Raw genomic sequence first — 23,493 nt, forward strand, 5'->3', positions numbered from 1 at the left:
GTCAGGCAATTCGCAGAAGATGACGAGACAGATGGCGGTGTGATCCTGTGGCCAGTTACTTTTAATCAAAGAAACTGCCATCTGTATCAAACAAATATGAAGTTTGTAGCCTAATAGCTAACATGCGATAAACAAGGTCGATTAGCTAGCTATATATATTTGTACAACTCTCTACTCATTCTTCTTCATTCCGAGCTCTTTACTCTTTGGTGTGAATGGTGGAATCACGATTCTACGTATAACAAACAGTCAAATGATTGAACTATAATCAAAATGTGTTTAATTGATATAATTGAATTGAAAATTTTATAACTCATACCTTTTTATTAAGAAATATTAAAATATCAACTTTGAATTAAATGAAATTGACGTTAATAATCTCTTGATTAAATAATAAAAGTTTTATGTTGTAGGTATAAAAAGTTGAATTCAATAATCTTAGCAACCTCGATTATAAAAAAAAACCTCATAATATTTAGTAATCAGTATCAATTATAGTAATTAATTATTATAGATGAATTTATATTTCGTAATAAGAGAGATCATCACTTTTCATATAAAATTAATACAACAGAGGATTCATGGTATCAATTATAGTAATTAATTATTATAGATGAATTCATATTTCATAATATAAAACTGACACAACATATAATCCTCGTGGATAACAATCAACATAGACATCAAAATTATAATATATATATATATTCCTTGACTTGATAATCACACAGTTGTTAATAAACAGTAAAGGGTATCTCCCAAGAAATTTCAAAACCCATATTCCTCGTCGAGTGAAATCAGAAAACAAGAGAAATCGACCATCGTAACTAGAATTCGATTGATGCACATCCTGGAGGAAAGCATCTTTGTTTCTGGTTTTGATCTGATCGAGATAAATTATAAGAATGCATGATGAAAGGGGTCTCAGGCAGCACATGGTGTCACACTTTCAGTTGTATTTTTCTTTGACCTCTTTGACAAAGATGACAACCCTTTAAAGAAAAAAGCCAAACAAATTAGCAACGTGTCTCCCTTTTCTTGTTCTCTTCGAAGCAATGATTTTGCCGTGTCTTTCCTGGTACCAGTAACTGACCACACGTGTGATCCCCTCTGCATATTTCTAGCAGGCAATCTTTGTCTTGTTTTGTTTCTCTCCAGACACCCAACAAACACAGACGCACGCCATTGAATGTCAAGATATAGCTCTGCCGCTTACCAGAAATATATAGTTTTTTTCAAGGGAACTCATAAACGTATTAATTCCAATGAGGTCAGTTGGCTTGTGTTCTTTTCATTAGATCATCCACTAGTTTGATCAGAATTTACAATTAGTCAGTCTTTTCACCCTAAAATGGAAGGAATTTGACACCAAAGTTGTTATTTGAAGGAATTAATATTATTAGAATTGTACCAAAACTTGACTCTTACACAAGTAATGATATCTAATGTTCGTTGGATTTAGTTTCGACTGTGAATAAAATCTGTATTGTTAGTATATATCTTTCAGCATGTATGAGTTAACTGTGCAATTTAAAATTAGTTGTTAAATTATTTCGGCTGCCAGGGCTCATTTTGTTGGAGGATGCCAAAAATAAAAACAAACTCCTTGCAAAAATATTGAATCGCGCCAGGTAGGGGTCGAACCTACGACCTTCTGCTTAGGAAACAGACGCTCTATCCACTGAGCTACAAGCGCCTTGTTAATTTATATAAACTAATAATTTTAAAATGAAAGTTAGACGAACCATTAGTCTCTTGGATATTTTTCTATAAAAATAATATTAAATTTAATTAATTACGTGGAGACAAATTATTTATGGAAATGGGCTGTTTGCTACAGCACTCGTCGGTGCCACCTAACACATCGATGGCACCACACTCCTTTGTTAGTCAATCATCACATAATCATTTGATTTTTTTTGAAATATTTTTTTATTGGTGCCACAACTATATCAAATGACACTCGTATGTATTGTTTTAAAATACTCATGAAAATACAATTATACCAATGGAAAAAAAACCAAAAAAATAAATGGTGCCATCGAGCATCTCCGGATGATATAGGTAAACTTGGAACCGCGGAGCAAAACTGTCAAAGCGCTACTCCAAATGATAAGAACTACCCTCCAGTTGTAAGTATGACCTCGCAGGTTCGGGCTCGGGCTCGAGTTGGGGAGCAAGAGGCCGATGTGATTGACTCGGTCTGCTTTGTACCATAAACTAACCACCACTCGTTCTCCATGTACTAATGTTGGTAAGTGGACCTTGGGTGTCAAATTAAACAAATAAGATTCGAATCGAAGCTTCCTCTCCATTCGGGTGTTCCACAATACAATATATTGTTGATGCTCCAATGCCAAATTATTTGCTTATTTTCCCTTCTTATTAATTTCGTAGACATTGTCGAAGTTTTGTGGAACAACCAAAACATCTTGTTTGCACCCGAATTATCACAGAACTCGATCCCCATTGTACCACTCAACGGTTGAAAAATTAAACACTGGTGTGTTAATGCACCACACGAGTGAATGTTGGTGAGCCAACGAGGAAATGAGAGGCGTAATGTCCAACGCAGTATATGACATCCATACGAATTGCACAATTAATAACATTGTTATAGTGACATGAGTCAAATAACATAAATAAAATAATTACATGACATGGATATAATTTTATCTTGGAAAATTTATCTCCTCCACGGCGTATGCCTCAATCATCTGTTGGTAGACAATGATGGTTTTGAACTTCTCGATACCCAGGCAAGTAAACAATCCAAAAATAAAGCAACTTGTTAGAATATATTTTCATAAATAAAATAAAATTATTGATCGAAGTTTTTTTTTTACCTATTTACAAGTGGGAACACGCGTGTTTGGTGGCTCACTAATGCAATAAACGACATCCTGTATAGTGCCCAAAACTGCAGCAGTATCATGCACTCGCCTATATATTGGGTATCATGTTTTATCGCCCGACAAAATTTACGATGCAACGTTGCTAATACTGTTGAACCCCAACTGTACGAATGGACAACTTGCAAATCAGCCAATAAAGACAAGTACATCATGTGAACTTTATTTTTTTTTCCATCCGACATAAGTACCCCTATCAATTGCAGTATATACGTTTGAGCAACACACATCTTCTCCCACTGTAACACCCCTAACCCGTACATAAATTTATCATATCATCTCTTATATGAGCCCTTGAGGCCCAAAACATACATTAGAAATAAGTCGGGACTAAATCGGAAACTCAGAGAATTTTTCGCAAAATCTCAAATTTTTTCTAAGGTATAGGGGACACACGCCTTGTAACACCCCTTACCCGAGACCTTTGCCGGAGTCGGGCACAAGGCGTTACCTGACTTAACTTACTAGTTCGGAGCATAAAAATTTACTTTTAAAATTAATTATGTAATATCCCGAAAATTACTATTGTAATACCCCGAAAATTACTACAGTAAGAAAGTAGGTATCCTTGATATAGTAAGATGAGGAAATGAAGTGACAAAAAGGGAAATTTTGAGTTATGGCAATATTGGGAAGTATATTATGATATATTAATTCAAGAAAGGATTAAATCGCAAAAGTGAGAAAAGTTTTGTTGATTAAGAGTAAATACTCAAAATTTGAGGGGGTAAAGTGTAAATATGAAAAAGTTGAAGGACCAATGGTGCAAATATTTTAAGGGTGGAATAATCTAGAAACTAAGGAAAATGGATAAATTAGGACCAAATTGAAAAGGTGAAGAATTTTGAGGGACTAAATCACAATTTTACCAAATTAAGTGACGACTCAATGATAGAATTTTTAAAAATTATAAAGGGAAAAATGGTCAATTAGAAGAGAGAGAAATCTAGAAGGCAATGATGATGTTGGAGATATTTTAGATTAATTAATTAAATAAATATTAGTTTATTAATATTTTAATATTTTATTTAGTATATATATAAGAAAAGGAAGATGAAGAGTCACCATCCCACCATTTTTTCCCATGCACCAACATGAGAAGAAGAGAGAAAGAAAAAAAGTTTTCCCTTCACTAATATAATATTTCTCATCACTTTCGCTTATTTCCCTTCACTAATATATCAAGAACATAAGACCTTATATAAGAAAACTCTACTATAACATCATTTCTATGCTTTTTCAATAATATCAAACTTAAATATATATTGAAATCTTGATGTTCTTACCTTGTCCTATTTGTTTCAACCTTTAACTTGATTTTCTCTCTCCTCCAGCTTCTCTTTCTTGAATCTAACTTGATATTCTAGCTCCCCATAGTCTCCTTGTTATCTTTCTCTCTTGATGGATATGAAAATTCTTTTGATTTCTAGGTGAAAATGGTGAATTTTTGGTAGAAGGACCAAATTATAAAGAAAGCAAAACTTTCTTTCTCTCTTCTTCTCACGTTGGTGCATGGGAAAAAATAGTGGGATGGTGACTCTTCATCTTCCTTTTCTTATATATATACTAAATAAAATAATAAAATATCATTTAAAAATCAAATTAAGATATTAATAAACTAATATTTATTTAATTAATTAATCTAAAATATCTCCAACATCATCATTGCCTTTTAGATTTCTCTCTCTTCTAATTGACCATTTTTCCCTTTATAATCTTTAAAAATTCCATCATTGAGTCATCATTTAATTTTGTAAAATTGTGATTTAGTCCCTCAAAATTCTTCACCTTTTCAATTTGGTCCTAATTCATCTATTTTCCTTAGTTTCTAGATATTCCACCCTTAAAATATTTACACTATTGGTCCTTCAAATTTTTTGTATTTACACTTTAACCCCTCAAATTTTGAGTATTTACTCTTGGGCAACAAAACTTTTCTCACTTTTGCGATTTAATCCTTTCTTGAATTAATATGTCATAATATAATTCCTAATGTTGCCATAACTCAAAATTTCCCTTTTTGTCACTTTATTTCCTTATTTTACTATCAAGGATACCTACTTTCTTACTATAGTAATTTTCGGGGTATTACATAGTAAGTTCATAGGCTCATAATAAAATCTTACCAAAATTTCACTAACAATATTAATAAACAAATAAAAATTCAACATTTTCTGCCAACCATAATCTCAAACAATGAATTTACTCAATCAAACTCAATATCAGATGTCAACTTATATTCCAACATTTGGCTTCAATTGTATTTTTAAATACTTGTCAAATTAATGATCGTCTTACATATTTGAGTACATCGTTTACCCGATGCCACGATTTGCTTGAATCTTTTACAATGCTATAACTCAGTATAGTTTCCTTCACTGAAACACCATACCTACTTTTCACAACTCAGTATGGTTTTTTTCACTGAAACACCATACCTACTTTTCACAATTTGCCATGGATTCACCATAGACTTATTCGTCAATTCATCACTGATTACCGAACATATGTACTCAATCCTGTGTATCCCTTAATTTGAACTAACAATCTCATTTTTTCTCATTTTTACCATAATCATAATTCAACAACAATATACGAATTGATACAATATATCATTCCCACATTAACAATTAATCATAAAAGTTTAGCCATATGAACTTATTTGAGCCAATTTGTAGGAGTTGTAAAAGTTCAGGGACTAGTTTGATATTTTCTCTTTTCCACATTTATCTTCGACTTCCCTATCTATAATATAATTTTTTCCATTCATTAGCATATAATTCAATACTAATTCACTTCGCAATTTATGCCCTTCAATTTTTAAAATTACACTTTTACCCAAAAATTTATAATTTTTACAATTTAGTCCATGCTCAATTAACACTTTAATTGAACAAATTTTTCCTCCAATAACACTTTATCTAATCACTTTAGACTACTATACAACCTTTGATATTCAGAACTTAAGTACAAAACCCCAATTCCTAACTTTTTCACAATCAGGTCCTAAAAATCATTAATCACTTAATAAAATCATAATATAATGAAATTAAAACTTAAAATCTATAATAGTTCATCATAAAATTCCATAAATTATTCATGGTAACTTACAAAATCACCCATGGAATCAAAAACTAATGAATTCAATAGATGGACCTAGTTGTAAAAGTCACAAAACATAAAAATTTCAAAGAAAAAGCAAGAATTGAACTCACATGGTATAAAAATATGAGAAAACAGCTTGTTTCAGACCTCCTATGGCATTTTTGCTGATAAATTATGAAGAAATCTTTAGATTTTTCATTTTGTCTTTGTTTTATATATTTAATTTGTGAAGTTTCCAATTTTGCCCTTGTTTCTTCTTACTTTCTTGCTGATTTTTCTTGCCCAACCATCCATCCCATATAATTTGGGCCTAATTGCCTTTTAAATACCTCATTATTAGTCACTTAAGCTATTTGATCACAATTTAACAAATTTTACACTGTTTTCAATTTAGTCATTTTTAGTTAATTGACTATCCAAATATTAAAATTTTCTAACGAAACTTTTATACTAACTTAATGACACTCCATAAATATTTATAAAAATATTTATGGCTCGGCTTATGAATTCGAGGTCTCGATACCTCATTTTAGACTCAATTTACCTATTAAATTCTTTTTAAATCACAAAATACACTAATTCAATAATTCTTCTATAATCACACTTGTCTCATATGTATTTATTTATTAGATTGTAAAACTCATTGGTCAGATTTAGTGATCTCAAATTACTGTTTTCGACACTACTGAAAATTAGGCTGTTACAACTCTCCCCCCATTTAGAAAATTTCATCCTCAAAATTTGTTACCTGAAAATAGGTTTGGATATTGTGATTTCATTGATTCATCTGTTTCCCAGGTTGCCTCCTCCATACCATGTCGATGCCAGAGCACTTTTACCAACAGTACCCGTTTGTTCCGCAATTCTTTAACTTCTCAAGCCAAGAATTTCACCGGTTTCTCCGAATAAGTCATGTCTAATTGTATCTCTACCTCGATATGAGGAATCACATGCGAAGGGTCCGATCTATACCGTCTCAACATAGATACATGAAACACATTATGGATTTTCTCAAGTTCCGGAGGCAAAGCCAATCTATAAGCTACCAGACCAATTCTTTCTATGACTTCATACGGTCCAATAAATCGTGGACTAAGTTTTCCCTTTCTACCAAACCATAAAACTTTCTTCCATGGAGAAACTTTCAAGAACACACGATCACTCACATTGAAATCTATATCTCTTCTCTTCAAATCTGCGTACGATTTCTAACAGTCGGAAGCAGCTTTCAAACTATTTCGAATAATCCTGACTTTCTCTTCAGTTTCCCGAATCAAATCCACTCCCACTAACTTCGATTTACTTAATTCAGACCAATACAATAGGGTTTTACATTTCCTTCCATACAGAGCTTCAAACGGTGCCATTTTGATACTAGTTTGGTAGCTATTATTATAAGCAAATTCAGTTAAAGGTAAATATCTTTCCCAGCTACCACCGAACTCGAGTATACAACACCTCAACATATCTTCTAAAATCTGAATCGCTCGCTCAGATTGCCCGTCGGTCTGAGGATGAAAAGCTGTACTAAATTTTAACTTAGTACCTAAAGCTTCCTGTAATTTACTCAAAAATCTCGAGGTAAACCTTGGATCTCGATCAGATATAATGGACATCAGCACTCCATGTAATTTCACAATTTCTGACACATATAATTTCACTAACTTTTCAAGCGAAAAATCTGTTTTGACCGGAATAAAATGTGCTGACTTAGTCAATCTATCAACATTCGCCCAGATTGAATCTTTCTTTTTCAGAGTAGCAGGTAATCCAGATACAAAATCCATCGTGACATGCTCCTATTTCCACTCAGAAATCATTACGGGTTGTGACAAACCTGTGGGCACTTGGTGTTCTGTTTTTACCTGCTGACAAATCAAACACTTTGCAACGAATTCACATATTTCCTGCTTCATACCAGACCACCAATAAGTGCCTTTCAAATCACAATACATTTTCGTATTGCCCGGGTGAATAGAATACATGCTGTTATGGGCTTCAGAAAGAATATCATTCTTCAAATCTGAATTATTCGGAACACAAATTCTATTGCGATAATACAACATACCTCCATCATTAATACTATATAATAAACATGTATAATAGATCAAAAGCAATTTGGTAATTAGCCTAGCACATATAACCTCAACAAACATGTTAGTCATGTATTTCATATGAATAACAAGAACAATGATGAGCTCATCAGGTATTGAGTTTCCAAGTATTTCATGCATATACAGATAATAGTTTCATTTTGATTTCACATGTTCTCATGTCAAAATTTCACCCGTTTAATCATTTGAAATCTCGATGGATACTTGGGTAGTACACCTGAAGTGTACATTACTATAAATCCGTCAATTCATATCCGGGAATGCTTTTATGAGCACTTAAACAGAAAGCTCTCTCTCAAGCACTATAACAGAAAGCTTATTGATCCTTGTAACAGGAAGCTTATCCGGGCAATATAACTGAAAGCTCATAAAGAGCCTATAACGGGTAGCTCCGAAGAGCAATTAACGGGAAGCACCGAATAACCATATAATGGGAAGTTCAAGCGAGCACTAACGAAAAGCTCACAAAGAGCCTTTAATCGGAAAGCTCACGAAGAGTCATATAACGAGACGCTCATAAGAGCTGCTGTGTGCCCACAACACATGTAGGGTCGTAACTGATCGAGATGCTCCGAAGAGCATTTAATGGGAAGCTCGGAAGAACACTATAATGGGAAGCTTGAAAAGGCTTGTAACGGGACACTCTTTCGAGCTACGGTACATCCGCAAAATATGCAGGAACACTACCATTTCGGGAAACAGAACCCTGTATCCATCGAATCTCATTATCCAAATGGGACTTATTTATTTATCAAGGATTTTCAGTTATGAGATCAATTACACACACATATATGACATTTACACAATTTACATATTCAGCACTCAATATAAGCATATATGAATATACACAATTAAGTTACACGAATCTACCTCGACAATTGTTCGTGACTTGTAAACTACTAATCTGATACTTTTTCTTTTCCATGATCTAATTTCGTTTTTTATCTATCCGAATCTATACGAGTAAATTTAACATAAATTTAATACAATTTACATTCAATTCAATCCAAGTCACATATTAGGCAAAATTACCGTTTTGCCCCTATACTTTTAATTAATGATGATTTTGTCCTTAGGCTCGGAAAATGAAATTCATGCAATTTAAATCCTTATATCAAGCCTAGATATTTTTATATATATCAATAGTAGCCCATGAATTCCATGAAAATTCAAAAATTTTCATGAATTCAACAACTTTTTAATTTAATCCTAAATCATGATTTCATCCAAAATCCTTTAATAATAAAATACCTTTAAGTATCCATCAACATCTCAATTTCATCATCTAATAATTAAAATCGTATAAAATTATCAATTATATCTTCCAAAACTTTCAATAAAATCAAAAACTAATGAAATGGTTAGTTGGACCTAATTGTAAAAGTCCCAAAACATAAAAAAATTCAAGGAAAGAGCAAGAATTAAACTTACATGAAGAAAATATTGAAAAACCAGCTTAAACCCTCTTCAATGGCTGTTTTAGAACTAAAAAATAATGATGAAAATGTCTAGAATTTCAATTTCCCTTTTATTTCACTTAAATTTGGCAAAATTTACAATTTTACCCTTATTTCAAATTCCTTGATTTTTCTATGCTTATGCCGCCTCAGCCATCCTATGTGGGTCCAATTGCCCTTTTAGTCCTCCTTTATTTACTATTTAGGCTATTTAATCACTATTTCTTTAATTAGTAAGTTTTGCACCTTTTTTAATTTAGTCCTTTTTAATTAATTAACTACCAAAACGTTAAAATTTTCTAACAAAACTTTAATACTACCTTAATGACACCCCATAAATATTTATAAAAATATTTACGGCTCAGTTTATAGGACCGAGATCTCGATACCTCTTTTCTAAATCACTTAACCGAATAAAGCCTTATAAAACACAAATTACTAATTCAAAAATCTTTAAAAACCACATTGGGCTTGTAAATATTAAATAATAAAAATTTATGAGCTTATTTGTCGAATTTAGTGGTCTTGAACCACTGTTTTTGACATCACTGAAAATCGGGCTGTTACACCCACTCAGTGACACTACTCAATAAGGTTTCAAAAATTTGCATTAATCAAGAAATTTTCAAATTGGTAAACCTAGCTTCACCATCACCAGGTGAGCGTCCAAGCAACTAATAGTAAAGCGTCATAGGTTCGAACACTTTACTTGAACCCGTGATTGTATCACTGTTAACTAGGAGCCCAAGTTGCAATGTGCCATATTCTAGGGTGATGGTACACTTCCCACATGACAAATGAAATGTGTGGGTCTTTGGACGCCACCACTCAACCAATGCGGATATTAAGTCAGCCCTCAACTCAAACATCCAAATCAATGCTGATGTTCCAAATTTTGCGACATCCAAGTATGGAAAAATATGTTTGTCCGGCTGGTAGCTCGAACCAAGGACACATGATACTCACCCTGTTCATATTAAATTACCGCATTCATTAAATATGTCAATTAAATAAAAAATGATGTGCAACTTTATAAATATACCCGTGAATAACAAGAAACAATTTTTTTTACGGGCACTCTAATCATCATTGCTATGTGATCTATTGTTTTGATCAAAGAATCCATTTTGATATTTGCACAAACAATAAAAATTTTAATCACAAATTAAGCAAAAAAAATTAAAATGATTTATCATAACCCATTTTTTTCAATTGAAATTGAAGTATTTTTATTAAAAAATATATAAATATAAATACAAACCAACTGTAGCAAAAAAAGTCATTCTTGTAATTAATTTCCCCCATCCCATTTTCTTGATTTCTTAATTTTTTATATCATTTTTATAATTTTAAACATTAAATCTAAAAATTATTATTACAAACTAAAAAAACATACATTAAAATTATCTTAATCTATCCCTATACCTTAAACACAAATATAATATTTATAAATAAAAATATAATCTTAAATATTAAATCTAAAATTAACAATAATTTAAAATATAAACATTAATATAATATAAAAATTATTATAATAAATAATAAAAACATACATTAAAATTATCAATTTTTTTTTCCTAAACCACCAACACAAACCAATATTCCCTTAAAACACCAACAACTAACAAGAAGAAAACAATTTTTTTTTCTTCCAACATGAGAGGGGAGGGACCATGGCTTCTTTATAAGGGGGAAGAAGAGAAAAAAAAACCCGAAAAAGAAAATAAAGGAGGGAGCCCGTGATCGATCGGTCACATTGGCAGCAAGGTGTTAACTTCTTTTTTTCTTTTTTCTTTTTCAACGCTTTTTTTTAAAGTACCATCGGTGACGCCTGGTACACCGACAACAACAATGAAAATTTTTTTTCAGCTTTTTTTTTGTCACCTACTTTTTTTATAAACATCACGGGTGCCACTTGACAGACCGATAACACCATTAATCTTTTTCCACTAGTATACTCGTATTTTCACAAATAAATATATGGGTGTTGCCTGACACAATGGCGGCACTAATATTTTTTTAACCAAATGATTACATGATGATTGATTGAAAAGAAAGTAGTGTTGTCGATGTATCAAGTGACACTAACGAGTATTGTGTAAGCACGTATTTTCATAAATAATTTATCCTAATCTATTTTTGTAAATAATTAAATTTTAGTATTATTTTTATAAAAATCCCGTCTCCTGCCCATGCAATGAAAAATGTTTTTTTTTTCTATATAACCAATTTAAAATTTCGCTTGACCTTGGAAAATGCAATAATTTTGTTTACTGGCATTCAGTGTTTTAGATTTAGCATAAACTTTTATTCCCAACTGGTATTTTGATGGTGCAATGTTTAATGACGTGTTTAGATGTAAAAAAATAATTAGATAAAAGTGGAATTATTAAAATAATAATTATAATTATAAGTAATTATAATTCTTTGCATGTATTTGATGTAATTATATTATAACTCTTTATATGTATAAATTAATTGTAATTATATAATTAAAAAATTATATAATCTAAAAAATAATATTACTTATTATAAAAAAGTGTTCAGAATTTTGTTTTCTAAATAAACAACATAACTTAAAATCAAAATATCATAAATATGTTAATCTAAAAAACATTCAATAATACAATTATTAATAAAGTTAAATAAGAAAAATAAACATTTCATACAAATTATCTAATTACTTTACCATTCCATATTTTTTTTTGGGCTATTTTCCTCTAACATTAAATCTATACTTCTTGTCATCATGAGTTGATTATCGGTTAAATATAAATAATTTGTAATTTAGTTAAAATTAATATAAATAATTTATAATAAATACTAAGTAATTTAATTAAATATTTAGTAGATCATGAGAAATTATCATTTTCCAACAAACTTTTAGATACCTAAACAAAATTAGTAAAATAGCATATAAATTTATTAAAAAAAATATAAATTTTAATCGTATAAAACAATTTTTGAGCTTTTATTAAAGTGACAGATAAATAATTTAAGTTTTGGAGTCTTGTAGCTAACCGAGTGCCATTTTGGCTTTGTGTGCTGAGAGAATAATCTGCCTTGATGCTAATAGTTAGTTTCAGCAGTTTGAATATGTTTTGTCCTAGCAGCTAAGTCGGCTTTCTTAAATCTTTATCGCTTGGAAAAGGCATAGTCTTGCCTTTTTTAAATGGATATAATAAGCTTGTGTCACCATTCTCACCCATTTCTTGTAATAGAAGATTGTGACAGGAAGATGTTTTTAATTTCTGGACTGGATTTAGTAATCTACAGAAGACTTTGTAAACAGCTGAACTTCCTGTCCTCTAGTGTTATGGGAAATAAAATAAAAAGAGTCACTAAAATAGATGACAGTTTAATATGATGTCGAAGAATTCAAGCCTTCTAGACTGTAGTCTAAAGGAATAACATGTTGTTGGAGGGATTTAATTGGACCAGTAGCTTGTCCTTGACGAATTTACCAAATAGATGATCTATATACATAAAAAAGAGGGCAAATGATTCTGAGTAGATGTATATCATTTGGAACATTTTCTTCGTACGGCACTGCTAGAAATGTTGTATCAGTAAAAGAAACTGAAGGCTCTTGAAGACAGCTGCTTGCTTTTGCATTAAATATTACACGCAATACCTCTTTATGATCTTTTCCCTGCTTACTGTGGTGATTGCACAGAGTTGACCTGTAATTGTACACTATGAATTCTTATATCATATTCAACCTGATTTGATCACGGCTTGACTAAAATACTACGATCGTGATTCTTAACATGAAATATTTGCGAGACTCCACTTCAGTACTTTGAACTTGACAGAAGGTTAACACCCAAGGAAAGTGAAGACTGAAGCATCGAAAATTCAATGGCAAAATACACATTTCTTGGCTTCTAAATAGTGTCTGACATTACAAGAGACTCCTATTGGTTATGCAAGTTTGGCGAGGCTAGGCTACTTGCTGGACCACTTTAGGAATCAAGATTCAGGACCAGAGTAGCAAACTGTCGCCTTAATGTTGGCGGTATTTAGTTGGAGGCATTGCTTCAGCTTGTCCTCGACCAACTTACCAAATAGACTATAGATTCATAAAGAGAAGGGCAAATGATCCCGTGTGGATCTATATAATTTGGCACATCTTTATCATACGGCTGTGCTAGAAACGCCATATCAGTAATAAAGATTAGTGGCTGTAGCATACAGCTGCCTGCTTCTGCAGTAGATAACATACGCACTGACGCAAGCCTTAGTATTATGATATTATCCCATACTCAGATTAATTCCCATCACCAGTTGCCGAACTGCCATTCTCCTATAAATGATTCTATCAGGATGGATCACCGCGTAAAATCTAATCTAGCCATGGAAGCCTCGCTGTTCTACTACGTTGTCTTCTTCCTCTTCCTCTATTTTCTTACCAGAAGGTTGCTCCAAAACAAAGGTCTCCCACCAAGCCCTGCTCTTTCCCTTCCCGTCATAGGCCATCTCCATCTCATAAAAAGGCCCCTCCATCGCACCCTTGCTAAGCTTTCGAAGCAGTACGGTCCTATTCTCTTCGTTCATTTCGGGTCTCGCCCTGTCCTCGTCGTGTCTTCTCCGTCTGCTGCAGAAGAATGTTTCACCAAAAACGACATCGTATTTGCAAACCGCCCTCGCCTGCTCGCTGGGAAACACCTTGGTTACAATTATACTACTCTTCCCTGGCCCCGTACGGCGACCACTGGAGAAACTTGAGGCGTGTGGCCGTTCTTGAACTCTTGTCATCTAATCGTGTTCAAAAGTATCGCGGGATACGAATGGATGAAATCCGATCTTTGATTCTCAGGCTTTATAGGAGGAGTTCAAAGGGTGGTGAGTTTCAGGTTGAGGAGATGAAATCGATGTTTTTTGAGTTAACTCTTAATGTTATGATGAGGATGATTGCTGGGAAGAGATATTATGAAGGAGAGGAAGAACTTGATGAAGAAAGAAAGTTCAAAGAAATTGTGACAGAGACCTTTGAATTGAGTGGAGTCACAAGTATTGGAGATTTTCTACCGGTTTTGAAATGGATTGGATTCAATCAAATTGACAAAAAGCTGATAGCATTACAGAGGAATTGTTATCAGCTGGAACAGATACTTCAGCTGGGACCTTGGAGTGGGCTCTGTCACTTTTGCTAAACAATCCAAAAACCCTTTCTAAAGCTCGGGAAGAAATAGACATGGAAATTGGACAAAACAGGTTTATGGAGGAATCAGATCTTGGTAGACTCCCATACCTCCACGGCATCATTAAGGAGACGTTTAGGATGTGCCCCGTAAGCCCAGTTTTGGTACCGCACGAGTCATCCGAGGAATGCACCGTGGGGGGTTCTCTATCCCGCGAGGCACAATGCAGTTGGTAAACATTTGGGCCATTCAGAATGATCCAGGATTATGGGAAAAGGCTAGTGAATTTAAGCCCGACAGGTTTGTAGGACCAGAGGCGGTAAATAATGGGTTCACGTTGTTGCCATTTGGGACAGGCAGGAGGAGGTGTCCGGGAGAGAGCATGGCAATGGGGTTGATTCCTTTGACATTGGGATCTCTGATTCAGTGCTTTGAGTGGGAGAGAATTGGCGAGGAGATGGAGGATATGAGTGAAGGTAGTGGGCTAACCATGCCCAAGGCCCAGCCCTTGGTTGTAAAATGTAGGCCACGCCCAGCCATGATCAACCTCCTCTCTCAAATTTAGTCTATGATGTTTTGTGTAATCATTTTATTATTTGTATAAATTTTTTCTTAAGGCATATTGAAATGCCATGAATCCAACATCCTGATGTTTCATTCAATAATTTAAAAAATGTATTTGTTTTTTTTTTGGTAAAAAATAAAAGCAAAACAAATGTAGTCTCAGCTCTCCAAGTCCACTAGCACCTGCCTGTAGCAGAAAAGTAATACTCGGTGGAGGGGACAACAAATGTATGTATTATGCCTATATCCTTTTCCTGGGCAAGATTTGCAAGATGGCCTGTTAAGGATGTGTCTCACCTCAAGTCTAAATAGTCTTTCACTAAGGTGGTGGAGGAGTGAAAGTCATTGTACGGTTTATTTAAAAAATTAATTGTCATCAACAAATCCATCTACACAATAAGATGTCGAATACCCAGACCTTTTGCCAAACTTCAACAATTAGTACAATATAATAACAATCAGGTCCAACGTATTGTTTCATAATTAAAAAAAAATTATCTATTAGTATAAGCACAGAAACGGACAAAAATGAAGAAAAAATAATTTGAAGATATGGGAATTTCATCCAGACAACCTTATTGACATTGAACTCAATAATAGTATATAGTATGGATAATGTTATAAGGAAATAAAGAATCAGAAGAGAACAATTGAACGATGAAGAAAGAAGGGTGCAGCTTTTGTTTAGAATAATATCATTCTAGTGGTTAGGGTTGGAGATGCCACACCATTGGACTGCAAAACGGAGCATATGTACTTGTGTTCTTCCTTCTTCTGCACTACTTTATTTTATAGGGCTCCTACGAGCATATGCACTTCTCTTAGTCTTTGACACCAAGCAACTTTTTCATATTGATAGCAACAATCATTAAATGAAAGACAGTAAATTATGTCGTGAGGATCAAAGTATAGATACCCAGAGATATGGCTTGCTTTTTTACCCATTACCACAGTGAAACTAGCAAAACAGTACTAACGTATATCCGGAGCAAGAATTTACAAAGTACTCAGATAGATTGTTCTTGGCCAAGTCAAGGGCAAACATAAAATTTTATTAACCCAATTGTAAAGTTTTGAGAGCCAAAACAAAAACTTTATTATTTTATTAATTATAAAAATATAAATGTTAAAAGGGCCTAAAATGAAATTTTACCAAAGGCTGAAATTGAATTTAAAATTTTGGGATGCAAAACACAGAAAATTTACTATATTATTATTACTATAAAATTACTGACGTAAAAGGTTTCAAAAATAATTCTAGCAAATTAAGAGGGTTAAGATCTTCTTTTTTGTCGTAATTAGAGCATTTATTATCGATAATAGGGATTAATTAGAGGTGCTCATGGGCCGGGCGGCTCGGCCCGGCCCGATGGCACACTCGAAATATGGGAGGGTTTGAGTAAAAATATAGGCCCGAAATATGGGCTTAGGCAAAAAAATGAGGCCCGATTAAAAAATGGGCCGGGACTCGAGCACCACTTTTTTGGCACAGGCCCAGCCTGGCCCGGCCCGAATATAATAAATATTTTTATTTTTTAATTTTAAAATACTTTTTTTTTAATTTTTTTAATTTTAAAATATTTTTAAAATACTTTTTTAATTTTTTAATTTTAAAATAATTTTTTAATTTTTAAAATAAATTTTTGGTATTTATTTAAAAAACGGACCGGGTCGGGCCCGGGCTTATGATTTTTTTCACGGGCCGGGCCTGGGCAAAATTCTAGGCCCATATTTCAGGCCGGGCCCGGGCCTAGGACATGGGCCAAAATTTTTTCTAGGCCCGGCCCGGCCCATGAGCAGCTCTAGGATTAATCCTTTTATTATAGGTGTATTTTTTAAGGGATAAGCATAAAATATGTTAATTTCTATGAGGGGAGATTAAACCCGATCATATAGTTAAAAAGATAAAGTGAGTAACCCAACACTACACCATATAATTACTACGGTAGTAGAATATATTATTGAAATGGGGAGTAATTATGCACAACAAATATCATGAAGTTGAACTTAAAAAATTAATCACACCGGCAAAATTGCGATGGCCAATTAGGAAAGGTCAAATATTTGGATTGTGAAATCCATGCGACTAATTTTCTTTATTTAAGTCAATAGCAATAGCAGGCTCTAGTGTTGGAATGAGGTAACCTTACCTTGGCTATATACATGAGCATGTTAGAAAAGAACTATCATTTATTCAACTGAGATGATAATCATAACTATTTTATACGTGATTATAGAAAAAAAAAACAATTTTACATGTGAGTTTCTTTTTCCTGTTTTCTATTTAAAAAAAGAAAAGAAAGAGAAAGGGACAATAAAAACAAATACCGGCATTTTTAGCTTAATAAAAACAAATTAGAAATTAGAAATTAGAAATTAGAAATTAGAAAATAATTTTCTGCATTCTGTTTACGCGAGAAAAGAAATGAAAAAAAGCATCGACAGCGCTATCGACGTGTCACTTTCTAAATGGTCAGAAACGTTGATTTCAACTTTTCCAATGGGATATATAATGAACCGAGACTGCGCTCGTTTTCTCGGCATCTAAACGAAAAGTAACCGATATAAATCCAACCTCTTACGGAACTCAACGGAAGAGCTCTCCCTCCACCAAAACGGACCTTAACAAACAGACGGAATATTCCGTTTTTGGTCAACAGAATATTCCTCCTCCGACGATGAATTCCCCAAACCGAGGCGAGGAGTCACCAAAGGAGGAACCTGACAGAGACAAAGATGCAGCTGAGGAATCCGAATCCAAACGCCTATTGCCATCCCAATCTCCTTCGCTGTCGTCAGATGATGAAAACGAGGTGGCATTCGAGTCCCGAGAGAAAGTCGTGATCGTCGACCTGGAAACGCCTGAATCCATCCTAAATGTCGATTACGTCCCTCCGTTTTCATGGAAGAAGCTCTGGTTGTTTACGGGTCCGGGGTTTCTAATGAGTATAGCATTTTTAGATCCCGGGAATTTGGAAGGGGATCTCCAGGCTGGGGCAATTGCGGGTTACTCTTTGCTTTGGTTGTTGATGTGGGCAACCGTCATGGGCCTGCTTATCCAATTGTTGTCGGCTAGGGTCGGAGTGGCAACAGGCCGGCATCTTGCGGAGCTTTGCCGAGAGGAATATCCGACTTGGGCTCGATTGGTGCTGTGGTTCATGGCGGAATTGGCGCTTATTGGAGCTGATATTCAAGAGGTTATCGGCAGTGCTATAGCTATCCAAATTTTGAGTAACGGTGCTTTGCCGCTATGGGCTGGTGTCTTAATTACCGCTTCGGATTGGTAAATGTCCTCGATCTGATGAACTCACTCTGCACATTTTCTTCCATTTTTCGGGTTGTTTACGTGGTTGATATTTTAGATTTGTTTGGATTTGAAGTTTGAAACTTTTCTTTTTAACGTTTCTGGGTGTTCACTGGGGAAGATCAATTCAGATTCTATTCTTTTGAATTGAAAAATGCTGCTTCTTTTTTCTTTTTCGCGAGTAACAAATGTTTCTCTCCGTCTCTGTTTACAGTTTTGTCTTTTTATTCCTGGAGAATTACGGAGTCAGGAAACTAGAAGCTGTTTTTGCTGTATTGATTGCTACTATGGCTTTAGCATTTGCTTGGATGTTTGGTGATACAAAACCCAATGGAAAAGAACTACTAATTGGTAAAATCTTTTTTAACATAACCTCCATTTTTCATGAAGTGAAAATTTCATTTCTTGAATATTTTTTGTTTTTGGCGATTGTTGTAGGTATTTTGGTTCCTAGACTTGGCTCGAAAACGATTCGACAAGCAGTGGGGGTTGTGGGTTGTGTCATAATGCCTCATAACGTATTCTTACATTCTGCTTTGGTACAATCAAGAGACATAGATCCCAAAAAGAGAGGCCGGGTTCAAGAGGCACTAAACTACTACACAATTGAATCATCTGTTGCGCTTCTAGTTTCCTTCATGATCAATTTATTTGTGACAACAGTCTTTGCCAAGGGATTCTATGGTACAAAACAAGCAAATAACATAGGACTAGTTAACGCAGGGCAGTATCTTGAGGAGAAGTATGGTGGAGGGCTCTTTCCAATTCTCTACATATGGGGTATTGGCTTGCTGGCAGCTGGACAAAGTAGTACAATAACTGGCACGTATGCCGGTCAGTTTATAATGGGAGGTTTTCTCAACCTTCGTCTGAAGAAGTGGTTGAGGGCATTGATTACGCGTAGCTTTGCAATTGTCCCAACTATAGTTGTAGCTCTCGTGTTTAATACATCTGAAGCTTCGTTGGATATTTTGAATGAATGGCTTAATGTGCTTCAGTCAATACAAATTCCTTTTGCACTGATCCCGCTTCTAACCTTGGTCTCCAAGGAGCACGTCATGGGGGTCTTTAGGATTGGGCCTACTCTTGAGGTAAGCTTTTGTCTCACTTGTCCCCATTTTATTTGTTCTATCTATCCCTTCGCATGAGTGACTATTGGTGTTTTGCAGCAGCCTACATGTTATAATAACTAAACTATCAAATTCTTATCATGTATATATTCAATCCTGAGTCATTTCATATTATTTGGTTTAAATTTTCATGTTTGAAGCAATTTGATTGCAAAGAGAACTGAAAAGAAACACTGTCAAATTTACATGTTTCTATCACAATCCCTATATAAAACAGCATGCTTCACTTGAATGCTTCTTATCATCCACTATTTTTTTGCCTTTAAAGCACAAGAAACTTGAGTGGTCCTAGTAAACAAAATGTTATCAAGATTTTGATACCATGATGCAGAATTTGATATCAAGGGGATCATATGGTATGTTCTGCAGTAAATGTTACCTATATTCGTCAGTCAGCTCATTGCTTTCATTTTGCCATCAGTGGTAGTCTCTAGGCATATTTGTGAAAAGGAATTCTAGGCATATTTTGCGAAAAGGAGTAAGTGTCTTCTGTCTTCTTTCATTTTTCATTTTTCTATATAGGTGATCATGATATTTGTTAGAGGGTAATCCTAAACTATCTTAGGGCCTATGCTATTGATCTCATTTCAGAAGTCAAATATCATTGCTGTTATTTTGGTTTATTCTATTTTATCTTCATTCATTTGCAATGTATGTTAAAAGTACCAAAAATTGTGAGGATTGTGTCTAGGTTTAGTAGTCCTAAAAGGCTGCTTAGGGGGGAGGGGGGGGGGTAGAGCCAAAGGCACCATATTGTTCTAGAGGAACTTCTAGAGAGTTCTCAAGTCCAAGACTTCTCCTAATATTTATATGCTTCTTGGAAGGGTCTAGAAATAGCATCAAAGTCACTCTGCATTTCCATAGAGCTCGCTAGGACCCATTAGATTTCCTACCAATTATTTGATTGACAGAGCATTTGGCTCTGATGGGAGTGATTCTCTCATGACCTCAGGTCTTAACTGGAAATTCAGCTTTATATGAACCTGCGGAACTGCCTAAGTAGCAATTTGATGCACACAGTCTGTTGGTTGCTTTTTTAACAAAGATTAAAGTTATCCAACCCTCTTGTTGTAATTCTAGGAATACAAAGCATCAAATTGATCTTCCATCGTTGCGCAAAACTCATGAAGTCTTAACAAAGAATGTTTTGAAAATGACAATGGGTTGTAAACTTTGTTTTTTGGTATCTTTAGTTCACATAGTTATAATATGTAATTTAATTAAATTACTAAGCATCATTCCTTTCAATTGTATATGTAACACATTAGTTGGCTTGAGCTGCTTCGGCTGATGATACTCAAGTCAATTAATATATATCTAATTCATGGTTTGATGCATGAATTGAAAACATAGCTAACTTTTTGGTTCATGTTCTCTATTATTTTGCAGAAACTGGCCTGGACTGTAGCTGCACTGGTAATAGTAATCAATGGGTATCTTTTACTGGATTTCTTTGTTTCTGAAGTAAAGGGGCTGCTGTTTGGACTATTTATCTGTATTTGGACAGCTGCATATATAGCATTCATAGTTTATCTCATTTCACGTGGTGGTGCTCTTCCTTCCACCTGGTTCAGCATAGAACTATCCAAGAGATTTTCTGCGAATGGAACTTAATCAAGAAGCGCAGTCAGCGCTAGGAACATCAAATTCTTAGAAGTATGTAGCTGTCTGCATAAGCCTCCAAATAGCATGATGGCAGTTGTTCAATGTTGCAAAAGATAAACCATTCATTTGGTGCATCAACAAGCTTTAACACATATCCAAACAAAATTGGTTCCAGATTGCTACCGATGTGCTTGTCAGAGCTGCACGGAGTTATATTTCATCCTGGAGGATAGAGTAAACACTTTTCCAACCTGCAGGCGGCTAAAACTACTTCCATCCCTGTAATAGGTTTTATCATGTCCATTTTCAAATTAGAAAAAGAAGAAACGTCTTGGTTTGATATTCTTTGATGTAAGAACTCCTCATGTACCATAGCCAGACTGCCATTCTTGTTTCCCCAAAAGGGACTTATACAATACAACAACTCAAATTTGCAAATTCCTGAGTGCTGGATTCTCTTATGTATACTTTCATATAATTCCGGAATCTCGTTTTCCGTTGTCGGTTCATTTTTGTTCAAACTTAATTAAGCCGTCTTTGATTTGTTTCGGGTAAATTCGATTTATATGGACTTCACTTGATTATGGACTGGGTCCGGTTGATGTAAAATTTAGGCCAGTTTTTAAGTTTGGTTAAGCCCAGCTTGAAAAATAGGCTTAAAATTTTATCTAAGTTTGACTCAGATTAAAAATGTTAAACTTGAGTTTGACTCGGCCTGTCTGTATTAAATTTTTATATTATTATTTTATATAAAAATAAATTTTAAAAATATAATACATCAAATAGTAGCAACATGATAGTGAAATGACAGCAAAACAATAACGGAAAAAAAGTTGTAGGTTGATTTGGGTTGGGATAGGCTCGTGTCAAAAAATCTTACCCTAGGCTTGACCTGTTTAGGAAATGAGCCTTATTTTTATCCAATCCCATTTTTCGGGTCTATATTTTTGTCCAAACCCTCTCTCTTTTTGGACAGACCTTTAGGCCTATGCGAGTGACTCGACTCATGATCAGGTCTAATATGGACCATGTTTTGGTCAATTTAGCCATGGATTGGGTTTGGAGATGGGATCAAATACTTTGGGGATTTTAGCAATGGATCAAGTTTGGAGATTGAATCCAACACTTTCAAGTTTCTACAAGATAAATGTAGGTTAAGGGTGTCGGAGTTTGTGCTTTGAGAATATTTTCAACAGCTAGATTAAATTTGAGGCCTAACTAAAAATTTCAAAAATTGTAGAAATTTAATGAGATTTTATTTCAAAAATAAATGGGTCTAATTAAAAAATTTGCAAGATTAATGAGAATTTCAAAAACAATAGGGGTTAATGGTAAATTTGTCACTATACTTTTGTTGAAAATTGAAATTATTTTTGGATTAAAGATAAATTTGCCACAATACTTCCAACTTTTTTTTCTTCAATAAATTACTTTTTGTTCAACAAATATTCCAGGTATTACATAATTGCAAGTTGACATTATTTACTTTTTTGTATTGCAATCCCTGATAGCCTGTACCTTACTACTTAGTTTATCATATTCACATCTATTGATTTCTGATTTCCCCCATGCTGTCTATTGTTTCTTTCTAGCCATATCAAGTAAATGTGCGCATTCCATGCAAGCTTAAGAATAGAAGTCAGCAATGTCTTCCCTTTAAACTTCTCGATGGCCCATTGCAATTCTCTTTGCCATCCTATAACTGATCTTAGAAGACCACACAATGAAAGAACTCCTTCCCAAACCTCCTTAGAATAGCAGCAGTCGAAGAAAAGATGATCCCCTTGTTTCTAATTCCCTGTCACACAATAAACAATTCCCTTCTATATTCATTCCTCTTTTGATCAATCTGTCCCTAGTTGGCAGTCTGTTATGAAGAGCCATCCAGCTAACCAAAGAATGCTTGGTATGTATAAAGGATACCAAATAAGCTTCCTTCAAGATATACTTTCTCATTCCTTTCCCTTATCGCATCTCAAATCCGCTTGATTTGATACTTTTCTCCTTGGTTCAACCTCAGTTCAGATTGTGAAGAAGCTAGATTTGCAACAATATGCTCCAGCTCCAACTCCAACTCCAACTCCCATTACTAGGGACTTGCATAACAGATTTGCCTTTAAGCATATATGCCTGAATCCATGCCGCCCATAATGATCCT

At 34.2% G+C, this 23,493-nt stretch overlaps 1 protein-coding gene, 1 non-coding gene and 1 pseudogene across 2 annotated transcripts; 2 read left to right on the top strand and 1 right to left on the bottom strand.

The window, feature by feature from the left end:
* Positions 1-1,623: 1,623 nt before the first annotated feature.
* On the bottom strand, positions 1,624-1,696 carry TRNAR-CCU (transfer RNA arginine (anticodon CCU)). Its single transcript has one exon. It is a non-coding gene; the product is annotated as a tRNA-Arg (tRNA).
* Positions 1,697-13,769: 12,073 nt separating this feature from the next.
* On the top strand, positions 13,770-15,410 carry LOC107905618 (cytochrome P450 81Q32-like; annotated as a pseudogene).
* Positions 15,411-17,812: 2,402 nt separating this feature from the next.
* On the top strand, positions 17,813-21,773 carry LOC107905619 (metal transporter Nramp2). The gene is made up of 4 exons (XM_016832312.1): positions 17,813-18,579; positions 18,815-18,951; positions 19,039-19,691; positions 21,120-21,773. Exons 1-4 carry the CDS (start codon positions 17,975-17,977, stop codon positions 21,342-21,344), a joined length of 1,620 nt encoding a protein of 539 aa, XP_016687801.1. The 5' UTR covers positions 17,813-17,974; the 3' UTR covers positions 21,345-21,773.
* Positions 21,774-23,493: the final 1,720 nt, after the last annotated feature.

This window comes from Gossypium hirsutum, chromosome D05, assembly GCF_007990345.1.
Source record: "Gossypium hirsutum isolate 1008001.06 chromosome D05, Gossypium_hirsutum_v2.1, whole genome shotgun sequence".
NCBI lineage: Eukaryota > Viridiplantae > Streptophyta > Magnoliopsida > Malvales > Malvaceae > Gossypium > Gossypium hirsutum.

Bases quoted from the DNA above. Each gene is read 5' to 3' on its own strand.
- LOC107905619 (XM_016832312.1), top strand. From the start codon at position 17,975: ATGAATTCCCCAAACCGAGGCGAGGAGTCACCAAAGGAGGAACCTGAC. The intron at 18,580-18,814 runs GTAAATGTCCTC...CTCTGTTTACAG, and splicing joins TTAATTACCGCTTCGGATTG to TTTTGTCTTTTTATTCCTGG. The intron at 19,692-21,119 runs GTAAGCTTTTGT...ATTATTTTGCAG, and splicing joins GGATTGGGCCTACTCTTGAG to AAACTGGCCTGGACTGTAGC.